The following is a 24,778-nucleotide window of genomic DNA, read 5'->3' as shown; positions in this document are numbered from 1 at the left end:
ATTTGGCCCACACTCTATCGTATTTTTTGGGGCATCCTCTATTTTGGTAGGTTTCCTTATAGAGTGGTATTACTTTATTGACATGTATTTTCCATAGCAATATGGACGACGAGGCATGTTTTTCCAGCAGAGAGTGATCATTTTCCTGGCATAGAAAATCAGGAGTCCTATCAGAGTTCTCTCCGCTATCTTGGGGGCTAATTCTTCTACTAAGCCTAGAAGGCATATCTGCCGAGTTGGGGGCTATATCTATTCCCACCACTTCTTGTATTACAGATAGTACTTGTGACCAGTAGTTTTTAATTGCTGGGCAGGACCAGAAGATGTGTATAAAGGATCCCCAGTACATCTCCAAACACCCCACAATGAAACTGTAGTGTTCTTGGAGACTTCTTTTTAGCACCAAAGTAGATGGTACTGGTTATGAGTCTCTAGGTTTTTTTGTCCATCCTTTCAGTAATAATCTGTTTAAAAAATTTGAATGTTGATATTACCTTCAGTTGCTAGTCACATTTTATGATACAGTATGGCTTCCTCCTGTGAATTGTTAATTTTATTTTAAAGCCCATCTCCAGGCAAAAAAAAAGTTTTCCCCATTTAGTGAGGCTGTGCCCGCACTGCACACATTAACTGCTTGTTTTATCTGGGGCAGGGGTCTCCAAACTTTTCAAGCAAAGGGCCACTTTATTGTCCTTCAGACTTTAGGAGGGCCAGATTGAGGCCAGCAAGGGCAGAAAATGTCACGGGCCTAGCATCAGTGAGAATTAATATGGCCTCAGGGTTGGTCGTCAATAGGAGGATGGGATGGGAGGATGGGATTCCTCCTATTAGGAGGCATAGTTTCCCATCATTGGTATCGCTGGAGGCTATAGTGCCCCATTGTTGGTGTCAGTGGGAGGAATAGTGCCTCATATCAGTGGGAGCAATTGTGCCCCAAGGGCCGATTAAAGGCTAGCAAAGGGCCCCATCTGGCCCTCGGGCCGCAGTTTGGAGACCCCTGGTCTAGGAAAAAGGGAACTTTCCTACCTAATCCTCTGTTCCTCCCAGCACAAGACAGGTTTGGCATCCCCATGCTCCAGCAATCTTGAATTGTGGACTGCTCCTGACGTCATCAAGCCAGAGCAGGCTCCAAAAACCATGAACAGCCCACCGCTGGACCATGGGGAGCGCTGTCTTTCAGGCGGAACAAAGGCTCAGGTGAGTATAAGCTTTTACCACCTCACTAGAAAAAAAAACCCAACAGTTGACCCGTGCCCGGACCCACTGCATGGTAAAACTCTTCTTGCCTGGAGTTGGGCTTTAATGCTATACAAAAATTGTGATGGTTACATAGCTTATATTTGTTTTAATTGAAGTTCTTATGTGTAACTCCTCAGGTTTTGAATTTGCTGTTTTCATGGATTTATTTATTTTTTTCTTCCCCCAGTGATCGATGTGGGGAAAACCCAAATCAAAAAGTAATCCACGGGGTTATCAACTCCTTTGTTCATGTTGAACAGTATAAGAAAAAATTTCCCTTAAAGGTATGTGATTCCTTTTATTGATTGACTGTGTTCATATAAATTGTAGAGCAACACAGTGGTTTAGGGTTTTCTCTCCTTTTACACAAGCTTCATCACTTCCCTCACTGATTTATAAAAATGGGAAGAAAACTGAATGAGATCAGTTTTTACATCTGTCTGAAAAACTGATAGATGGATCCAGACTGAACACCCACGTGAAAGGGCCCTTAAATCAGCGTTGGTTGTCTCGACAATTGCATTCAAATTAAATCCTCTTACATTAGTTTATACACGCATCTTCAATAAAGTGCAGTTTACATCATTATAAAGTGCATCCATTTTTCTATTTTTTTTTTCCTTTGTTGAAGAAAATAGTCATAAGTGGACAAAAGTATAAGCAAAAAATATATGTTTCTTGCCTAAAAACAATCATAAATGAATAGCATGAGTTTACAGACAGAAAAGGACATTAAACCTTTTCCAGTTTTATTTTATGGACATAAATGGAAGTCAGATGTAAGTGGATGTATATCCATTTACATCCCCCTCCCCCATAGACACACATTGCAAAAGAATTGGAGACCCCTACCCTACACGCAGTACATATCCACACAGGTGTGAACCAAGGGCTTGTTCACATGTCAGGTTGGAGGGGTGGTAAAACTACATGGTTGAGCTGTTTTTACCATCCCCCAACTGCTCCCCCTTAGGCTGCAGAGGCAGCAGCTGGGAAGTGTCCACATGCTGTGGCTGCAGCTGGAGGTATACCCAGGGTGAATAGGGCTGCACTGAAACCACCCCACAACTGTGTGCATTGCATGCGGTTGCGGTGTGGTGATGCTGCATTTACAGGCTTAGAACAGGTGGTGAGGAGGCAACATGTTACATAGTTGGCAAGGTTGAATAAAGACACCAGTTCAACCTGAGTGAGTGTGGGTGCGTGTCTACAATTGTCCCTATCCCTGTACATTGTGTCTCATTAAGATGCTCATCTATTATATTATTTATTTATTTAAGGTATATAGCGCCGTCAATTTACACAGCGCTCCACACATACATTGCACACTCACATCGGTCCCTACCCTCAAGGAGCCCACAATCCTAGGTCCCCAACTCACATTCATATACTAGGGCCAATTTTGGACAGAAGCCAATTAACCTACCAAGCATGTCTTTGGAGTGTGGGAGGAAACCGGAGTACCCGGAGGAAACCCACACAGGCACAAGGAGAACATGCAAACTCGAGGAAGGTAGTATTGTGGTTGGGATTCGAACCAGCGACCCTTTTTGCTGCTAGGCGAGAGTGCTAACCACTACAACACTAATTGCCTCTTTACCGCCTGCTAAATGCCTCTGAAAAGCGATCTGAGCATGTATTGCTTTTCAGAGAAGCAGCAGTCTTTGCTGCTATCACAAACAAGCCCTGACAGTACAGGAATAGGGGGGTCAGTATTAAAAGTTACATACACATGTACACACACACACATGCATATACATGCACACATACAGACACATGTGAGCGCACACACACATACAGGTAAAAGCCAGTAAATTAGAATATTTTGAAAAACTTGATTTATTTCAGTAATTGCATTCAAAAGGTGTAACTTGTACATTATATTTATTCATTGCACACAGACTGATGCATTCAAATGTTTATTTCATTTAATTTTGATGATTTGAAGTGGCAACAAATGAAAATCCAAAATTCCGTGTGTCACAAAATTAGAATATTGTGTAAGGGTTAAATTTTGAAGACACCTGGTGCCACAAACTAATCAGCTGATTAACTCAAAACACCTGCAAAGGGCTTTAAATGGTCTCTCAGTCCAGTTCTGAAGCCTACACAAACATGGGGAAGACTTCAGATTTGACAGCTGTCCAAAAGGCGACCATCGACACATTGCACAAGGAGGGAAAGACACAAAAGGTTATTGCTGAAGAGGCTGGCTGTTCTCAGAGCTCTGTGTCCAAACACATTAATAGAGAGGCAAAGGGAAGGAAAAACTGTGGTCAGAAAAAGTGTACAAGCGATAGGGATCACCGCGCCCTACTCAAGATTGTGAAAAAAAACCCATTCAAAAATGTGGGGGAGATTCACAAGGAGTGGACAGCTGCTGGAGTCAGTGCTTCAAGATCCACCACCAAGAGACGCTTGAAAGACATGGGTTTCAACTGCCGCATACCTCGTGTCAAGCCACTGTTGACCAAGAAACAGCGCGAAAACCGTCTCACCTGGGCTAAGGAAAAAAAGAGCTGGACTGCTGCTGAGTGGTCCAAAGTCATGTTTTCTGACGAAAGCAAATTTTGCATTTCCTTTGGAAATCGAGGTCCCAGAGTCTGGAGGAAGACAGGAGAGGCACAGGATCCACGTTGCCTGAAGTCTAGTGTAAAGTTTCCACCATCAGTGATGGTTTGGGGTGCCATGTCATCTGCTGGTGTCGGTCCACTCTGTTTCCTGAGATCCAGGGTCAACGCAGCCGTCTACCAGCAAGTTTTAGAGCACTTCATGCTTCCTGCTGCTGACCTGCTCTATGGAGATGGAGATTTCAGGTTCCAACAGGACTTGGCGCCTGCACACAGCGCAAAATCTACCCGTGCCTGGTTTACGGACCATGGTATTTCTGTTCTAAATTGGCCAGCCAACTCCCCTGACCTTAGCCCCATAGAAAATCTGTGGGGTATTGTGAAAAGGAAGATGCAGAATGCCAGACCCAACAACGCAGAAGAGTTGAAGGCCACTATCAGAGCAACCTGGGCTCTCATAACACCTGAGCAGTGCCAGAAACTCATCGACTCCATGCCACGCCGCATTAATGCAGTAATTGAGGCAAAAGGAGCTCCAACCAAGTATTGAGTATTGTACATGCTCATATTTTTCATTTTCATACTTTTCAGTTGGCCAACATTTCTAAAAAATCCCTTTTTTGTATTAGCCTTAAGTAATATTCTAATTTTGTGACACACGGAATTTTGGATTTTCATTTGTTGCCACTTCAAATCATCAAAATTAAATGAAATAAACATTTGAATGCATCAGTCTGTGTGCAATGAATAAATATAATGTACAAGTTACACCTTTTGAATGCAATTACTGAAATAAATCAAGTTTTTCAAAATATTCTAATTTACTGGCTTTTACCTGTATATATGCACACATACAGACTCACACACATGTACACACACATGTACATAAACATGTGTACATACATGCATACACATGCGCACACACACGTTTAAAGCCCTTTTAAAAGTTTTAGTACAATACCTTTCCTTCACACAGCCGGGTACTGCACTGTATTGGGTAGCAGAGCGCACAGCTCACTCCCCTTACCTTTACGTTCATTTTGCTAAAACTGACGGAGCTCCCGCACAGTGCTGATGTACAGTTCGGCTGGGGATCGGAAGATTGGGCTCATCTGACAGCCCTTCTCTCCCCTGATTCTGCGGCACACCTGAGGACCTCTGGCGGCACCCTAGTGTGCCGAGGCACACCGGTTGAGAGAGGCTGCTATAAAGTATCAAATAATATCTCAGCCTTATATAAATGACTAAAAATGTTTTTTGCCTTTGCTCATGCCATGTTCTCTTTCAGTTTTATCAAGAAATTTTTGAGTGGCCTTTTCTGGCTGAAACAGGGGAGTATTACAAACAAGAGGCGTCAAATTTATTACAAGAATCAAACTGCTCACAGTATATGGAAAAGGTAAGCTTTGCTGTTCATTCTGTTCAGACTTTAGATTTCAGATAAATGATTGGAGATTAGGAGGGTGCTTTGTTCTGATTTTGTTATACAGTATCTATATATCTGTTATATAGTGTTTAGCTCACCAATGTTTTCTGTTTCTCTGCAGATTTTAGGTAGATTAAAAGATGAAGAGATGCGATGTAGGAAGTATTTAAACCCCAGTTCATATAGTAAAGTGATTCACGAATGCCAACAGAGAATGGTCGCCGACCACTTGCAGTTTCTACATGCAGAATGTCACAATATCATTAGACAAGAAAGGAGAGATGGTAAGTGTCCAGTAAGGGTTATAGGACAGACACCACCAGTGGGTTTTGAAGGGGATTTGGCAGGCTAATGATTTATCTGTAGAGTTCTGGTAGTAAAATGAACAGAACGAATAGAAGAGCCAGAGGTAAACAGAAGTGTATAGAACCCAGAAAAAATGGCTGACGACCTTATACCATAGTTTGTTGAAGAGCATTAAACTAGATCTAAACTTTGAATAGGCTTCATGTAACCTATCCATGAGCACCTCATTGCTGCATATGAGATCATCAGAAAGATGCAGTGCTACCGTATGCCAAAATGGTCTAATTTGCAAAATAATTGATTTTTAAAGTGAAGTGGAACGCCAACCAGCCATTTTATTTTTATATTGCCGTGGTAGTCTTCACTGGTGAGATTTTACATGACTTTGTGCTCTGATAACAACACAAAGTGAACAGTATTTCCAGAATGGGATCACTGCAATAAAAAGTGTTAGAGTATCCTTCCTCCAAAGTGCTTTTATTTCTCTGTGTCCTCTGTAAAGATTGTTCAGCTTTTTGCTACTAGTTTGAAAAGCATGTTAAAGCATTTAAATCCCTAATGTTATGTTCACACTGCTGCAATCAGATTTTAATCAGACTAGCACAGGACCCTTGTCCAAAATTGCGCTGCACTACATTGATGTGATCAGGCACCATTGAAAACAATGTGATTTGCATTGTCATGCAATTCTGTGTGATCAAGTTGCACCTGAAATCTCACTAGTGTGAATCAGGCCTAAGACTTGGTTCACACTAGTGCGTGCCGTGCATCCCACGTTTGCTCAGACATGGCAGCCCATTCATTTGAATGGGCTGCTGTGCCATGTGAAACACGCAAAGAAGGTGCATGCACCTTTTTAAAAACGTGGCCACAGGGAAACAGCATGGTCTTTTTGACCATGCGGCTTACCGGCGGTTCCTGCACCCACGATCGTGCTGCAGACTAAGATGCGTGGGGGTGTTTTTTTTTTTTTTTTTATGGTTTTTATTTGCCAAATGTACATACATGTCAAGGAATGTAACAAAAAACAAGGTACAATCTCTAGAGTGTATCATATAACATAGCATTCGAAAAAATAATAAAGGTCACTCATCTCTATGGCTTATTTCAATTGTACATTTAGCTCCTCTTTTTTCTTTTTTTTAAAGTTTGAACAAAATACATTAGTCAGAACGTGTGCTCCTACAGGGGTAGGAGACCCCCTAATCATGTAATTCAATAAACCTCGAGGACAAACTTCCTCGTGAACTTTTGTGCTGCGTGCTGCTCCCCGTCCCTCTCCAAGATCCCCCAGTTACCGTTCAAGATGTATATCAGTCCCCCCTCCTATTATTATAGAAGAATCAGGTTACATGTCAGATTGTACAGTTTCTCTGGATTTAGTCCATTTTCCCTAAACTTTATTGAATTTCTTAGGGCAGCCCCTGGAATCGTATGTCATTTTATACATGGTGACATTAGCATTAACCAGGTCTTTCCAGGCATCCAATGTAAGATGATCGCTCTTAATCCAATTAAGAGCAATCAGCTTCCTGACGTACTAGAACAGCAATCTTAGTAATATTCTCATATTGTTGCTCATAACCTCATCTTCTGTGGCTCCCATCAGTCCCAACATCGGACTACAGATGTTCTGCAGATCGAATGTGTCAGCAATGAACTGGGTCACTTGTGACCATAAAGGCCGTATCCTATCGCAGTCTCATACCATATGTATAAAGAAGCCTTCTGCTGCTAGACATTTGTGACATGTGGGGTTGTCCCTCTTTCCCATTTTATATAACCTGAGCGGGGTATAATACATTTGGTGTAAGTATCTGAGTTGTATCAGTTTGTCTCTAGCAGAAATAACCGTGAGCAAATATGAGGTCAGCACACCCTCCCACTGTTCCTCTGTAAGTTCCGGTACAATCTCCATCCATCTTTCCCTTTCTTTTCTTTGGGTTCACTTTTTCTGCAAATGTATTATAATAGGTAGAGATCAATTTTGTGTGATCAGGAGTAGCAAGGAGCTTTTCTAGTTTAAAGTTTTCAACGGATATTGGCCCTGTCCGGAACTGAGCATAGGCAGCATGTTTCAGTCTAGTGAACTGGAATTCCCATGTTCCTGGAATATCCAGGTCCCTCTTCAACTGTACAAACGATTTTAGTTCACCATTATCGTATAGTTGATGAAGATAGATGAGCCCATATTTGGCCCACCTATATCCATCTTCCAAGTGGAAAAATTCTTTCAAACAGGGGTTAAACCACAATGGGGTGTTGGGTGATAGATGAAGAGGATTGTCTGCTATATGCTTTAGACAGATCCCCAGGATCCGCTTAGCAAATCTGAGCATCTCCTTACCTCCTACCGTGGGCACCTCTCCTCTAAAGAAGAAATTTAGTAAGGTTTCATAAGAAGTTACCACTGCAACTGCAGCATTATTTAGCTGTGGGAACATTCGCCAATGAATATGTACTAGTTGCGAAGCTAGATAATACAGTCGGAGATCGGGTACCACCAGTCCCCCTCTGTTCACTGGTAAATGTAAGAGCTCCAAAGAAACTCTAGCCGCATTGGTATCCCATAGAAAGGAAGACAGTAAGGAGTTAATGTAGCGGAATGTTTTCTTTGGGATATAGATTGGGGCATTAGAGAGCACATAAAGAAATTTAGGGAGGAAAATCATCTTGAATAGATTCGCTCTACCCAACAATGTAAGAGGTAGTTCTTTCCATTTCTGGATCCTATCACTAAAAGCTCTAATTGTGGGCCATAGATTCATCGCAGTGAATGAGTCTATCGGTAACTGGACCGCTATTCCCAAGTATTTGAACTGTGATACAATGGCTAAAGGGCACTAAATGGGGAGGGTTAAATTTGACTGTGGATCTAGAGGAAAGAGGACGGACTTTATCCAATTGATCCGAAAACCTGAGTAATCTCCAAATTCCTGGATTAGGGAGACTGCAGCTGATAACACGTCCGAGTCTCCCAAATATAGAATTATGTCATTCGTGTATAATGATACACGTTCCTCCAGCACCCCAACCAAAAATCCCCTAATAGTGTCATGGGTCCTAAGTTTAGCCGCAAGCGAACAGGAGAGGAGACAGGGGGCACCCCTGTCTCATTCCCCTATGGATCTGAAAAGGGTCTGATATAAGACCATTTACTCTAATGCTCACTTGGGGATCTTTGTATAGGAGTTTTACCCAGGAGATAAATTTAGGCCCAAAGCCCAGTTTACACAGAAGAGAGAAAAGATAGTCCCATTCTACCGAGTCGAGTGCTTTTTTTGTGTCCAATGATGCAATCACTCTCTTTCCCACGTTTATATGGTGGACCTGTAAGTTGACATAGCCTGCGAAGGTTCATTTGGGTGCAGCGGCCGGGTATGAATCCTGTCTGATCAGAATTAATTAAAAGATCACGATAGCAATCTACTGGCCAAGACTTTGGCCAGTATCTTGACATCAGAAGTTGATCAGAGAGATCGGCCTGTATGACTCACATTCTTGTGGATCTTTCCCAGGTTTTGGGATCACCACAATCAGAGCCTCCCGCATAGAATCCGGGAGTATGCCTTCCTTTTCCACCGCTATAAAGACTTTTTGCAGAGACGGTGCTAGTTTCTCTTTATGTAGTTGGTACCAGTCAGCTGGGAACCCATTGAGGCCAGGAGGTTTACCAGGTTTGAAAGAGGAAATAGCGTCACATATTTCCTCCTGAGTTATGGGATGTTCCAAAGCGGTACTATCTTCCTGGTTCAAAGAGGGCAAAGTCAGGTTCTCTAGATAAAAAGATAGTTCCTGATCTGTATGTCGGGGCTGTGTCTGGTACATGGTCTCGTAGAATTCCAGAAACGTGTTTAGAATCCCAGGAGAGTCTCTCACCACCTCCCCACTGGGTCGTTTGAGTTGCATCACCGAGATCAGAGCATAAAGCGGCCTCACTAAAAAAGCTAGCAAGCTGACACTTTTGTCCCTGAATTGGAAAAAAGATCTGCTCTGGTGCAGTTTTTTTTTTTTTTCGGTATACTCAGTCAGAAGTAGTTTGTATTGCCGTATCTGGTCCTGCCAGAAGTGGTGTTTACTAGGAGATCGGTCATGAATATTCTCTTTCACCGTCAATAGCCTTGACGTCTGCGTCTTTCACAGCAGAATTCAAAGCTTTGGAGAAACCTCTTGTTTCCGTAGTGAACACGCCTCTCATAGTTGCCTTAAAGGCTTCCAATTGATTAGCGACCAGTGTTTCTGCCCCATTCTCTCTCCAGTATTGATCAGTAGTTGTTTTGCATTTTATATTAATAAATTCCTCCTGGAGCCAGTGTACATTCATACGCCAGTGTCGTCGTCCCCGTGGAGCAATTTAGGTCTAGCGTAACCTCCAGCGGGGAGTGATCTGCTATGGCTCTAGGGAGATATCTGACACTGGATATAAGCGGGAGTCCATCTACTGAGGACAATAATAAGTCTATTCTAGACAATGTCCTATGGGTTTCCGAGTGACAGGAGTATTCTCTGACTCCAGGGTTTCTTTGCCTCTATATGTCTGTGAGAGCATAGCTCTCCAACCAGGAGGACAGGATATGGCGAGAGTCAGATACACATCCATGTTCGTCAAGAGCCCCATCCGACACTGCGTTGAAGTCTCCTAACAGTAGTAGTGGACCCTGTGCGATTTTAGTCAGCTTCATTCAAAATACTCTCTAGCACCTGGAAAGAGAAGGGGGGAGGAATATTTACACACACTAATGTTAAGCATAAATTAAATACTAGACACACTAGTATAGCATATTTTCCTTAGGATCTAATCTGTATAATGTGTGCAGCAGCTTTTTTTGGTGACTAGAATGGCTGCTCCTCTCGAGTAAGTGGAATATTCAGCATGAAGTACCCTCATAATATTGGCTTTTTTTAGGGCCATAACTTTAGATCCTTGGAGGTGCGTTTCCTGTAATAGTATGATATGTGGCCTATACCTCTTTATAAAGTCAAATATGAGAGATCTCTTTACCTTTGAATTCATACCACGTACATTCCAAGACATTAAACTTATCTTACCTGCCATTTATACGTAGAGAAGATGGGTATAGTATATCAGGGGGAACGTCAGGTGAGCAAGCATCTGACATATATATACCCGTATATACCCTGCAAAGATCAAAACGGAGAACACCAGCAGCACACAGCACAAACCAGTACAATACTTTAACTCCTCCCTTCCCACCCTGCACGCAACCCCAACCTGTTGTATGCCTGAATCCCATAACTGTAGAAATATAAATGACCTCGGGGGTCACAGGTCTTTAGCAATAGAACAGATGCCACGTATCAGTATGCAGCATGTTCTAGAAGGAACTAGATAAATCTAAATCTATATGTCACAAAACATGAACAGGAGATAAAAAAACAACAAAAAAAAAAATTTGAAGGGGAGAGAACGAGAAAAAAAAAAGGTCTCTCCGGAGGTAAATCAATAGTCAGTCAAGCTGGGAACCAATAGGGGGTTCCAAAGAAAATGTTTGGTTGTAACAGTTCAGAAATTTGTTTAATCCGTGTATAGATCAGCACGGGTCATCTCGCAACATTAATGGAGTGTTTGATAATAGAACATATAAGCCCAGCACTAGAAAGCAGAAAGGTGTATGTGGGGCTTATTTCACATGTGTGCAGCAATTGGCGCATTTCACACTCAGCGATGAGCATCAGGGCTATCGCGCCCCCTAATATCCAGCCAACGTGAAGCCTCAGTAGGGGTGTTAAAGAAGGAAACTTTGCTTCTGTCCACCACTCTCAATTTTGCCGGGTACAGCATACTGTATGCCAGTTGTAAGTCTCGGAGCCTTTTTTTCCACATGAATAAAGCTGGCCCTTTGCTTCTGTGTGGCTGCCGAGCAATCCGGATATATGGAAATGCGATTCCCATTGTATTGTAGATCTCCCCCAGTACGGGCTGCTCGGAGGATGCTTTCTGGATCCCTGAAGTGTAGTATACAGGCAATAATCAGGCGTGGATGTGCGCCAGGAGGAGGTTTAGATGGGATCCTATGGGCCCTTTCTATGGCTAACAGGCATGAAAACATGGTGTCTACCATGTTATCCTTAAGCCAGAGTTCCAGGAAATCTTCTGGTTGTTTCCCCTCTGCTTTTTCAGGGAAACCTACAAAGCGAACGTAGTTCCTTCTTTGTCTGTCTTCCATTGTCAGTATGAGCATTCACATCTCTGTGTATTGTTTGTACTTTGCCTTCTAAGGGACAAACTACATCTTCCAAATCACCTTTGCTCAGCTTCTGAGGCCCTTTCTCTAATGATCTATACATCTTGCTTCAGGAAGGACATTTCTGCCCTCATCACATCAATATGTTCAGTCAATGTAGTTTGGCAAGTGTATATAGCCTCCATGATTTGTTTCAGGGAAGGCTCCTCTTCCCTCCCTGCCAGTGCCATTTCCCCTAGATCTTTGCGGTATAGTCTATCCAGGGATAAGCCTCTTCTCATCCCCTGGGATCTGTGGGGTAGCAGGCTTACCTTAGCAGGGTGTGTGGGCGAACAATCAGCTCCGTTTCGCTGTGTATTACTGGGGCCTTGTTCCACTGCCTCGTGTTCACGGCTGTCTTGAGATCCCCAGGCATAGCGGGACAGGCGATCCACGGCAGATTCCATGGGTGCTGGCCCGTATTTCACCATATCCTGATGTTCTGCCAGGTCCAGGTAGTGTAAGGGTGTCGGTGCTGTGCAGGATCTGTGTCTCCGACACTCAGAATATTAGCAGGATAAGTTGTCCCGGCCGGAGCTCCTTCACAGCGCTGCTCACATGTCGGCTGCCAGCTCCGCCCCCGTGGGAGTGCTTTTTAGAATGGCAGCCCCAGACATTTCACAAGAGCAGTGTGATTCGTCTGAGGGTGGTTGTGGGTGCATGAATCGATGCAAACAGACGGCCCGCACTAAAGTGACCAGTGCCTCAAAGTACCCTGCAGATCCAGTGTGGGAGTGTTGAGTGCAGCTCTTAATAGACCAGAGTGTTGACTAACTTTAAACAAGCATTTATCAGGCTTGCAGCTGGCATTTAGTAAAACCCTGGCAACCTTGCTAAATGCCAATTTAAAGTGTATTTCTACTTTTGCAGCCCAATTTAAGAAAACTCCCTTCTCTGTTTACAATGGGTATAGAAAAGAATCACCCCCCTTTTTAAAATGACATTTTGTCGCTTTGCAGCCTGAAATGAAGACCGACACCATTTTCATTTTATCCAGCTGTATTTACTAAGTGCATCTGATAACATCTAAGTGAAAGATATAACACCAACAAAAAAATAAAAAATAATTAAAAAAAACAGAATCACTGAGTTGGAAAAACGATCACCCCCTATGTCGGTATTTTGTTGGGGCACCTTTTACTTTAATTACAGTCTTTAGTCTGTTGAGATAGGTCTCTACTAAGTTGCACATCTAGACTTTGCAAAATCTGCCCACTCTTTGCAGAACTGCTCAAGTTCAGTTAAATTTGATGGTGACCTTTTGTGGACTGCAGTCTTCAAGTCATTCCACAGATTTTCAATGGGGTTTAAGTCTGACTAGGCCATGCAAGGACATTCACCTTTTTCTCCTTCAACCACTGTGCGGTAATTTTTGCTCTGTGCTTTGGGTCATTGTCATGTTGGAAGGTAAGCCTTCTTCTCATTGACCACTTTCTGGCAGAGGGCAGCAGATTTTCCTCAAGAATTTGAAGGCGATTTGCCTCATCCATTTTTCTTCTATCCTGACAAGGGCTCCAGTCCCTTCTGCAGAGAAAGACCCCCATAACAGGATATTACCACCTCCATGTTTTACTGTAGGAAGGGTGTTATTTGGATAGTGAGCTGTATTGGATTTCCGACAGACATATCGTTTGGTGTTGAGGCCAAATAATTCAATTTTAGTATCTTACCCTCTCTTGCTGTATCCAAAACTTTTGCCTGTAGTTGTATTTTAGGTTTTGCTATGTGAATGACAACATGTAAAAAGTAGGTGTTCTCCCAAATTGGCTGCAAAAGTGGAATTACACTTTAAAAGCTTCAACCTGCATTTTTTTTACGATGCATCAAAACTACTGTTTTCAGAAGGAGTCCTCCAACGGCAGCCCCTATACACCTCAGAACACAGGTTTCAGTAAAGCCCCTTTTACACAGGCGGACCGATCGGGTCCGCCTAAAAAACTACGATTGGATCATCTATTTCCCTCTATGGAGCAGCAGATGTAAATGGACATGTATTTGTTTACACCTGCCCACATTTGATCCGCTAAAAACAGACGTATGGGGCATCCCAGTTCCATGTTAATGGGCAGGCAGTCGGCTTACATTCAACCACCCATGGAGAACAGCGGCCTGTGTCCTTGTGCACTCTGCATAGAGAGTGGACACCTATCATCCTCCTGTTCAGTGGGGAACAGCGGATAGATCCCCCGCTGAGCAGGCAGAGTCCGCCCTTGTGAAAGAGCCCTAGGGGGACATGGTATATACGTTTTTGTTTTAAATACACTTGTGACCAGAAAACAAAGCCTTGCACCAGCTTTGCATACAGTTTGCATTGACAAATTTTATTATGAGCTGCATTACCTCTTAAATGTGTATATCTGCAGGTATCACAGTAGAAAATGTAAGCCGGTTTTGTGGCTTAGTCTAGAGAAAAACATAGCCAAAATATTGCCATGATACAGCATGTGTCCTATAATGTTCATAGCTTTATTTTTACCTCTGATAGCTAGCACCAAGTTGAAAGTGTTAATAAACCCTACATTTGAATTGCCTATCACAGCCTGACTTCTTATTTGAGCTAGTCAAAAGATTTCTGCCTCAAGGCTTCAGCTTTAGGATGGCTCTGTTGCCTTGTAAGGTCCTGCAGAGTCACTCTTGCATGCACGCTCCCAGCACAGCATTGAAGCCTATGATGGCAAGCCACTCCCCTGCTTCCCCTTTCCACATCATAGCTAATTGATTGGCAGCAGCTCAGGACTACCATTGTACTTTTTTTGACCTGCTCCATGTGATGTACTCAGCACACTCCCCAAAAGGGAGGTTCAGCAAAGCAGCTCTAAGAGAGCCAGAGCCCCTTTTTTTTTTTTTTTCTAACAAACTGTAAGGGCTTGGACACCCATATAAATAGATTCTTAATTGGGGAATTTAGATTTTTTTTTTTTTTAATGCTAATGGCTAAAATGGTAAGTGTTTTGACCTGCTTTTTGATGATTGCAGATATGGCCAATATGTATACCCTTCTACGTGCAGTATCCAGTGGTTTACCTCATATGATTCAGGAATTACAGAACCATATCCATGATGAGGGCCTTAGAGCTGTTAGTAATCTTTCTCAGGAAAATGTAAGTATTTCATTAATTGTTCTAACCAGTAGTAGTTGGTTGTTTTAAAAGTGGTCTTGTTCTGGAATGTTGAAGATGTTTCACTTAAAACAGGGGTCTTCAAACCTTCTTAACAAAGGGCCAGTTTACTGTCCTTAAGATTTTAGAGGGGCTAGTCTGTGGCCATTGGGAGTAAATAATGCATCAGGTTTGGTGGTCAGTGGGAGTCAAGAAATACATAGCACCCCTGTGGTTAGGAGGAGGAGGAATAGTGCCCCTATATTGGTATTAGTGGGAGAAATAGCGCCCCTTTGTTGGGGTCCTATGAATAAATAGTGGCCCATCATTGTCAGTGGGAGCAATAGTTCCCCATCATTGGTGCCAGTAGAAGGAATAGTGCCCCATCATTGGTGTCAGAGGGAGGAATTATGCCCCACTGTTGGTGTCGGGGGGGGGGGGGGGGGTGCAGTGCTTCGTATCAGTGGAAGGAATAGTGTCCCAGGGGCAGGATAAAGTCAAGCAAAGGGCCACAGTTTGGAGACTGCTGACTTTGAAGATCGTTCTGAGTTAAAGAAGCTCCTTGAATAAGTTGCCAAACACCTTCAAAAGTACAGGAAAACCTCCATTTAAATGTGAGTAAATGACCTGGACAAATGAGAACCTTTACCCCAAATTGTAAATTTTCCATCTCTTTTTTTTTTTTTTTTTTTCTTTCCTGATTCTACTTGCTGTGTTACCATGCTGGATCTTTGTCTTCATACCCTAATGCCAAATTCTCTGGCAATGTACATGCTTGTGTATTGTTAGATTTGTTTAACAACTTGACCCCCAGGTCTTTTCTGGAACTTTTTGTTTACTATCAGTTTATCTTGCTACAAAATTTCGTATAGTTAATATATATATATACATTTTTATTTTTAAAGCAGAGGCCCTAGATAATAAATTGTTGGTTGTTGCAATTTTCTAAGTCACACGGTATTTGCGCTGCGTTTTTTTCAAATGCTAATTTTTGGGAAAAAATAAACTTTTTTGAATTTCAATGCAAAAAAACACAATACATAACCCAATTTTGTGGTAAAATATAAACGATGATGTTACGCCCAGTAAATAGATACCAAACATGTCACGCTTTAAAATTGCACACGCAATTGGCGACAAATTACGTAAATGCTACTATCGATAGGAAAAGCTTTAAAAGCATACATTTCAAAAAAGAGACTGCGCTACCAATCAAATTTGTGCAATAACCAAGTTGAATAGAAACTCTACCGTGACATACTATACACAGTTAACTTCAAATTGCATCAAAAAGAGTGGCGCTTAATGTGATAATAGATTATGTAAATCAACCAATACAAAAATAAAATTGATTTCTAGTGAAAACATGTACAAAGATAGTCCAATGTGTGAAAGCAAAGTCATCCTCTTCTGTTTTCAAAGACTCTTAAACGTGATCGACCTCCATCACCAAAGAGGAAAACGTTCAAGTTGTGAGGCCACCACCAAATGGGAAGATTACACGCTTACCAGCTGAAGTGTGACCCCCTAATTAAGTCAGCTGAGCTTACAATAGGGCACACAGCGCTGGATGACCTTATGGTAACTCCTCTGGCTCCTCCACTGGATGGTGATTGTCACTGGTTATCAATTAGGCATCGCCACATGCACATATTTTTTGAGCATAAAAAAAAAGAGATTCTCCGATAGAGTAAAACCTTATGGGCACATTTATTGATTTAGATAAAATTACCCTTACATTTAATAAGATAAAAAGCGCTTTGAAAAAAAAAACCCCGCCAGCCAGATAGACAGCGTCCGTACTTCTGGGAACTTGTGATGATGTCAGTACATTACTCCGCCCTACGCATTTGGTCACACGTGACATCAGCTTTAAAAGCCTTTACAAGCTACACAGGTAGTCTAGTGCTAGAATTACTACCCATGATCTGATGTTCACGGTGATACCTCACATGCGTGGGGCGATCAATGTTTTCTTAAACCATCATTGTGATTTTTAAAAAATGGCACTGTTTACGTTTGAAAACTGGAAGTGATGTAAGCTCATCGCTTCTGGGTCCCTACATCATAGAGACAAACCGAGCAGTTCCGGTCTTTGTTCGCCTCTATGATCAGCCAGCGGAAGTGCCAGCTGGTCGATGGGGTGTCCCGATGTGACAGGAGTGTCCAATAAAGCTGCTGAAGGGAGGGGAGAGCTGATGTCCCCTCCCGCCGCTTGAAAAAGCAATCCAGCGGCTAGTTAGCTGCTAGGATTGCTTTTACCAGAGAGCCAACCATCGGCTCTAAATGGTACCGGGATGATGCCTGTGGCTGCCGGATTCACCCCAGATATAACCTCTTGAAGTCCAGCGACGTACCGGTACAGCGCTGATCTCCAACTTTAGTGTCACTTTAACTAGTTTGTATGGGCCAAGCTTGCCCAAACAAACCATTTCCTTTGCTAACGTGCACCAGCTTGGTGGCCTGTATAAAACAGAGTCGGGCTCTGCGATCGGTGGTGCACTCTGTCCCTGTCAGCGCAGAACACATGTTAACAAGGACATACCGGTTATCGGCTCTCCTCTCCTCACGCTGACAGCTTGTGAGGAGAGCCAATCAGAGGCATTTCCTGACAAGAAAGATCTGCACATTTAATCAGCAGATGCCTGTCAGTGCTGCCTATCAGTCCCCATCAGTGCTGCATATTAGTGCCGTCTCATCAGCGCACATCAGTGAAGGGGAAAAATTACTTATTTACCAAATTTTATAACCGAGACTAAGAAAAACTTTTTTTTTTTTTTCTTTTTTTTTTTTTTTTTTATTAGTTTTTTGTCCACCAAAAGAAAGCTCAATCGGTCTCAAAAATATGCTAAAAATTTAGTTTGGGTACAGTGTTGCATGACCTCACAAATTGGTCTGGGCAGGAAGGGGGTAAAAGTGCCCAGTGGGCTAGTGGTTGAAGACTGTCCAGTCTTTGAATACCTCTAACAATAGGGTACTCTCACTTATTCTGTGCTGCTCTTATTTGTTTTCAGATGCCAACTCTATTTGTGGAATCCGTCTTAGAAGTCCACAGTAAATTTGTTCAGCTTGTCAACACTGTTTTAAATGGAGATCAACATTTTATGAGTGCACTAGACAAGGTAAGCTGAAAACCAGAAATCTTTTTCTTAAATGTAAAGGGAAATCTGCTGGGTGCTGTGTGTACTGTTGTGCTCATAAGTTTACATACCCTGGCAGAATTTGCTTTCTTGGCCATTTTTCAGAGAATATAAATGATAGCACAAAAAACATTTCTTTCACTCATGGTTAGTGTTTGGCTGAAGCCATTTATTATCAATCAACTGTGTTTACTCTTTTTAAATTATAACGACAACAGAAACTACCCAAATGACACTGATCAAAAGTTTACATACTCTGGTGATTTTGGCTTGATAACATGCATACAAGTTGACACAAAGGGGTTTAAATGGCTATTGAAGGCAACCATCCTCACCTGTGGTCTGTTTGCTTGGAATTAGTGTGTGTGTGTGTGTGTGTGTGTGTGTGTGTGTGTGTAAAAGGTCAATGAGTTTCTGGACTCCTGACAGACCCTTGCATCTTTCATCCATTGCTGCACTGATGTTTCTGGATTCTGAGTCTTGGGGAAAGCAAAAAAATTGTCAAACGATCTGAGGGAAAAGGTAGTTGAACTGTAGAAAACAGGAAAGGGATATAAAAAGATATCCAAGGAATTGAGAATGCCAATCAGCAGTGTTCAAACTCTAATCAAGAAGTGGAAAATGAGGGGTTCTGTTGAAGCCAAATCGCGGTCAGGTAGACCAACTAAAATTACAAAGAAAAACCCACAAATAACTTCAGGTGAAATACAGGACACTCTGAAAGTATGTGGCGTGGCTGTTTCAAGATGCACAATAAGGAGGCACTTAAGGAAAGATGGGCTGCATGGTCGAGTCGCCAGAAGAAAGCCATTACCATCAAATGCCACAAAGTATCCCACTTACAATACACCAAACAGCACAGAGACCAGCCTCAAACCTTCTGGCACAAAGGCAATTGGAGTGATGAGATCAAAATTTAGCTTTTTGGCCACAACCTTAAATGCTACATTTGGAGAGGAGTCGTCGAGGCCTATGATGAAGGGTGCGGAGGTGGATCGCTCATGTTTTGGGGATGTGTGAGCTACAAAGGCACAGGAATATTGATCAAAATTGATGGCAAGATGAATGCAGTATGTTATCAAAAAATACTGGAGGAACATTTGAATTCATCAGCCAGGAAGCTGCGCATGGGACGTACTTGGACATTCAAACATGACAATGATCCAAAACACAAGGCCAAGTCAACCTGTCAATGGCTACAGCAGAATAAAGTGAAGATTCTGGAGTGGCCATCTCAGTCTCCTGACCTCAATATCATTGAGCCACTCTGGGGAGATCTCAAACATGCAGTTCATGCAAGACAGCCCAAGAATTTACAGGAACTGGAGGCTTTTTGCTAAGAGGAATGGGCAGCTTTACCATCTGAGAAGATAAAGAGCCTCATCCACAAATACCACAGAAGACTTCAAGCTGTTATTGATGTTAAAGGGGGCAATACACGGTATTAAGAACTGGGGTATGTAAAGTTTTTTGATCAGGGTCATTTTGGTAGTTTCTGTTGCCATTATGATTTAAAAGGAGTAAACACAGTTGATTGATAATAAATGGCTTCAGCCAAACACTAACCATGAGTGAAAGAAAAGTTTTTGTGGTGTTATTCATGTTCTCTGAAAAATTGCCAAAAAATCATACATTCTTGGGTATGTAAACTTATGAGCACAACTGTATATTGCTGTACTTGCCATGAAAGAATATCCTCTATTACCAATATTGTGACATAGAATATGCTAATGGAATATTATATCAAATGTTCTTTAAACAATAAAAGTGTGTTCTGGCGGGGGGGGGGTGGTGGTACTTATTCCCCCTGTCAGAACACAGTAGGTCAGTGGGGAGATTGCTGTACTAACATCACATGATTAGTATAGCTTGCTCCCCCAGGGTTTTAAAGTTCAGCTCGCTGGGTTGAATTAAAAAAAAAAAACCTGCCTTTGTGTACCAGGCTTTAAAGTTGTTCTAAATCCTAAACATTTTTTACCTTAATATATTCCCTGCATGAAGGTAAAGAATGTTTAGGTAGCCATATCACCCCACCCCCTCCTCCTTTCCCCTTATACTTACCTGAGCCCTCACTCAGTCCAGCGCTGTGTGCATTTGTAGCGGCTCTCCCCACTTTCACAGGCTTTGGTGAGGCTATCGGTTAAATCCTGTGATGACGGAGCAGGAGGTGGGACTGAGCCGCGCTGTCTGTATCTATGCAGGTAGCACGGCTCAGGATCGAACCCGCAGGTGTGCCACAATAGAAAGCGGAGAAGCCAGCAGCGCCAGTGAGAATCCAAGAAGAGGGCTGCTCTGTGGAATTGCGCAGAGCAGGTAAGTACATAATATATTTATTAAATCCTTTTTTTTTTTTTTTTTTTTTTACAATCATTTTAAGACCCTTTTTTTTTTCCAACATGCCTGGAGTAATTTATGTGCATAGCTGTATTTGTTTTCGCAGTAATTGTTTTTACAGAATTACTTCACTTTTAGTGAAACAAAGCCTACACTCCCGCTCAGCACTGCACAGCTTTTATGTTGTTACAAGGTTATGCCACAGGAGGGCAGCCAATGTACCTTCTGCAGTTGTGTCTGTATTTTACAGGAACTAACTTTTAAATACATTTATTTGAGAATACCGAAGATGACACTACACTTACAGTATCTCACAAAATTGAGTACACCCCTCAAATTTTTTAAAATATTTTATTTATAGCTTTTCATGTGACAACACTGAAGAAATTACACTTTGTTACAATGTAAAGTAGTGAGTGTACAGCTTGTATAACATTGTAAATTTGCTGTCCCCTCAAAATAACTCAACACACAGCCGTTATTGTCTAAACCGCTGGCAACAAAAGTGAGTACGCCCCTAAGTAAAAATGTCCAAACTGGGCCCAAAGTGTCAATATTTTTTGTGGCCACCATTTTTTTCCAGCACTGCCTTAACCCTCTTGGGCATGGAGTTCACCAGAGCTTCACAGGTTGCCACTGGAGTCCTCTTCCACTCCTCCACATCACAACATCACAGAGCTGGTGGATGTTCGAGACCTTGCGCTCCTACACTTTCCGTTTGAGGATGCCCCACAGATGCTCAATAGGGTTTAGGTCTGGAGACATGGTTGGCCAGTCCATGGCCTTTACCCTCAGCTTATTTAGCAAGACAGTTGTCGTCTTGGAGGTGTGTTTGGGGTCGTTATGTTGGAATACTGCCCTGCTGCCCAGTCTCTGGAGGGAGGGGATCATGCTCTGCTTCAGTATGTCACAGTACATGTTGGCATTCATGGTTCCCTCAATGAACTGTAGCTCCCCAGTGCCGGCAGCACTCATGCAACCCCAGACCATGACACTCCCCCACCATGCTTGACTGTAGGCAAGACACACTTGTCTTTGTACTCCTCACCTGGTTGCCACCACACACGCTTGACACCATCTGAACCAAATAAGTTTATCTTGGTCTCATCAGACCACAGGACATGGTTCCAATAATCCATGTCATTGGTCTGCTTGTCTTCAGCAAACTGTTTGCAGGCTTTTTTGTGCATCATCTTTAGAAGAGGCTTCCTTCTGGGACGACAGCCATGCAGACCAATTTGATGCAGTGTGCGGCGTATGGTCTGAGCACTGACAGGCTGACCCCCCACCCCTTCAACCTCTGCAGCAGTGCTGGCAGCACTCATACATCTATTTCCCAAAGACAACCTCTGGATATGATGCTGAACACGTGCACTCAACTTCTTTGGTCGACCATGGCAAGGCCTGTTTTGAGTGTAACCTGTCCTGTTAAACCGCTGTATGGCCTTGGCCACCGTGCTGCAGCTCAGTTTCAGGGTCTTGACAATCTTCTTATAGCCTAGGTCATCTTTATGTAGAGCAACAATTCTTTTTGTTGAACTTCCAGTGACCAGTATGAGAGAGTGAGAGCGATAACACCAAATTTAACACCCCTGCTCCCCATTCACACCTGAGTCCTTGTATCACTAACAAGTCACATGACACTGGGGAGGTAAAATGGCTAATTGGGCCCAATTTGGACATTTTCAATTAGGGGTGTACTCACTTTTGTTGCCAGGGGTTTAGACATTAATGGCTGTGTGTTGAGTTATTTTGAGGGGACAGCAAATTTACACTGTAATACAAGCTGTACACTCACTACTTTACATTGTAGCAAAGTGTAATTTCTTCAGTGTTGTCACATGAAAAGATAGAATAAAATATTTACAAAAATGTGAGGGGTGTACTCACTTTTGTGAGATACTGTAGTTCAGGTGGCTGAGCACTTCACAGCATGCATTGAGTGTTTGGTAAAAGCTAGGGGTCTTTGTACTACCTGCAACTAATTTTAAAGGAATATATAATCCGGTCACATTTATTTACATTTATCTAGATATTCTCAGCTGAATATGAAGGCAAGGTGCACTGACACAACCCAGTCAGAATGCATCCTTCAAAGCTCCGATTTAAATAATCTGAAATCTGATTGGCTGCTATGGGTTATATACCAGCTAATTAGATTTCAATGGGTTTAAATGTTTTTTTTTTTTTTATTCTATATTTAAAGAGGGGTTGTGGTACATAGAGCCTAATTTTCTTGCTCAGTAGGCATAAATATAAACCATATGTAACAATATGTTTTTAAAAAACAGATAGTATTTAAAAATGCGATTCATCCCTGGAGGGAGCTTCGGGGAGCTGATACAATCACCAGCCCCATCTTTATCATGGAATTTGATCAATGCTCATAAATGTCCTGCCTTCACAAAATGTTTGGAGATAGGAAGCTGTCTGTTTAGGCCTGATGTCCTATGTTGGGATGTTCTCTCCTCCTTCATCATTTTTAGAGTTATCTCCCCAGCGTACAATAAATGGCTGACATTTCAATAAGTACACTGTACTGTACATCTATGTTGACAAGTGAGATATTTGAGTCTAAATTTTCTGGTGCTGTTAGAATTAAAAAAAAGATCACATTTTGCTGTCTTAAAATGCAAATCTAAAGTATTAATGTGTAGTATTCAGATTTACCTTTTTGATATTTTTGCACTAAAAATAATTCATGAAAATAAATGTAGATGTTGCACCCATATTCAGGGTGTAATATGTTATAAATGTCACAGGTGGCGGAGTATCTTCTCCCCCCACTCTGTGTGAGAATCTTAAAAGAACGTGGCTCGGCCACGTCACTCATTCACAGAGTTCTGTGAATGGAAAACGACAAGGTCTGGCAGTCTTTGTGACAGTCTGCATAGCTCCCACAATCTGCTGATCATGGGTGCAATGCTTTCCAGGCTCCCAATAAAAAAAAAAAAAAAAAAATATTAAATGCACATTTTTTTTTCCTGCAAAAATGTGCATTTATGTTTTTTTTTTTTTTTTTTTAAAGGTGAACTTGTCATTTAATGTGTCAGTTGACATAAAGTGGTCCTTGCCTAATCTGGTCAATTACAGTTGGGTGTTTGTAGGTGATTGTATGTTGGTGGACTTCCCTTTACCTGTGCAGACACCCCTGGCCAACCAGTCTAAAAGGAAGGATTTATCGCCCAGGTTCTGCTGTTTGCCTAGAGCTTTAGTGCCTAACCTGCTGCCATTTAGAACTTCTACTACAGCCCTCAAGGCACTGCAGATGACATTTAGTTTTGTTCCACTGCTCCTAGACCAATGAAGGAAAAATATTCTTTAGGCCAGGTTCACACATATGCGGCCGCGGGTTCGTGCCTGGGGTCCAGTGCATCCCTGTTCACCGGTTCAGGTGCGAATTGGGTCCAAATGTTTGCCTCAATTTGCATCTGAATCAGACCAAAAAATGTACAGGACCCTTTTTCAATGCCGCCCCGGACCTGTGTGAACCGGCTCCATTGAGAGGGTAACACTCGCCTGTCATGCAAATTTGATGTGGAAAAACCCACATCCAATTTGCATATATGTGAACCCAGCCTTAGACTGGCTTCTAGTAATTAAATGGCTTGGATTTATTTATTTCACATTATCTAATCTCTGTGCTATGCAATTCATTTTCCATTTTTTTTGTTTGTTTTTTTCCCAACTTATTTTAATTCTTAATTTTTAAGGGCACAGATGTGGGCCCATTGATTTGTAAAGGGGCTGTAATAGCCGTGATCTCTAGAAGTCTCCTGTAATGTGTTTCCAGTCTAACTGCCTACTGAACCATGTCTTAATCTCAAACAACTCTTATAGCATGTTCACAATTTCTTACAATCTCCTGTAGCATCTTCTGACCATCTCAAGTAACATACCTGCAGTTTCTGATCATTTGTTGTATGTCTGCCATTTGTGACAGCTTTAAAATGTCAGTGGCTGCACCTGAGGGTACCCTATAGTGATCAGATTGGTGCTGGGGTTGTCTGCTCAGTTTATAAGCTTGCATGCTCTGCCATAACAAATGTTAATGCTCATAGAATGTACCTCTGGTTCTGCAGCACCTTTTGGCCCATTTGCTTTTTTTTTATTAGTTAGGTGAAGACAGAACTAGAATTGTATTGGTGAGTTATGTGACTGTCTTGCTTTGTGCATACAGGCTCTTACGTGTGTTGTCAACTACAGAGAACCGAAATCCGTCTGCAAAGCACCTGAGCTGGTAGGTCACTCTGTGTCAGTGTGTTTCTATTACCCTTTTTATTTCTTCAAACATTGTAACTGGAATGTTACAGGTTTGATCATGTGCATGCTTCCAAACTCAGTCTAAGCGATTTATCTAGCTTAAAGTTGAACTTTACCCATAACAACTTGATAAAAAAAGTTATTTAGCAGGAAACAT

General features: G+C 42.2%; 1 protein-coding gene across 2 annotated transcripts in view; it reads left to right on the top strand.

The window, feature by feature from the left end:
* The window catches only part of CUL2 (cullin 2), a 163,237-nt gene that overhangs the window by 68,124 nt on the left and 70,335 nt on the right, over nt 1–24,778 (top strand). For both annotated transcript variants that reach the window (XM_073629885.1, XM_073629884.1), the window contains exons 7-12: nt 1,427–1,523; nt 5,098–5,208; nt 5,357–5,519; nt 14,763–14,887; nt 17,899–18,006; nt 24,539–24,598. In XM_073629885.1, the coding sequence (XP_073485986.1) occupies nt 1,427–1,523; nt 5,098–5,208; nt 5,357–5,519; nt 14,763–14,887; nt 17,899–18,006; nt 24,539–24,598 (664 nt within the window). The remainder of the gene's footprint in view (nt 1–1,426; nt 1,524–5,097; nt 5,209–5,356; nt 5,520–14,762; nt 14,888–17,898; nt 18,007–24,538; nt 24,599–24,778) is intronic.

The sequence above is a fragment of the Aquarana catesbeiana genome, linkage group LG05 (genome assembly GCF_042186555.1).
Source record: "Aquarana catesbeiana isolate 2022-GZ linkage group LG05, ASM4218655v1, whole genome shotgun sequence".
In the NCBI taxonomy this organism is placed as follows: domain Eukaryota; kingdom Metazoa; phylum Chordata; class Amphibia; order Anura; family Ranidae; genus Aquarana; species Aquarana catesbeiana.
The sequence above is the reverse complement of the archived record's forward strand: the minus strand, read 5'-3'. Positions and strand labels throughout refer to the sequence as shown.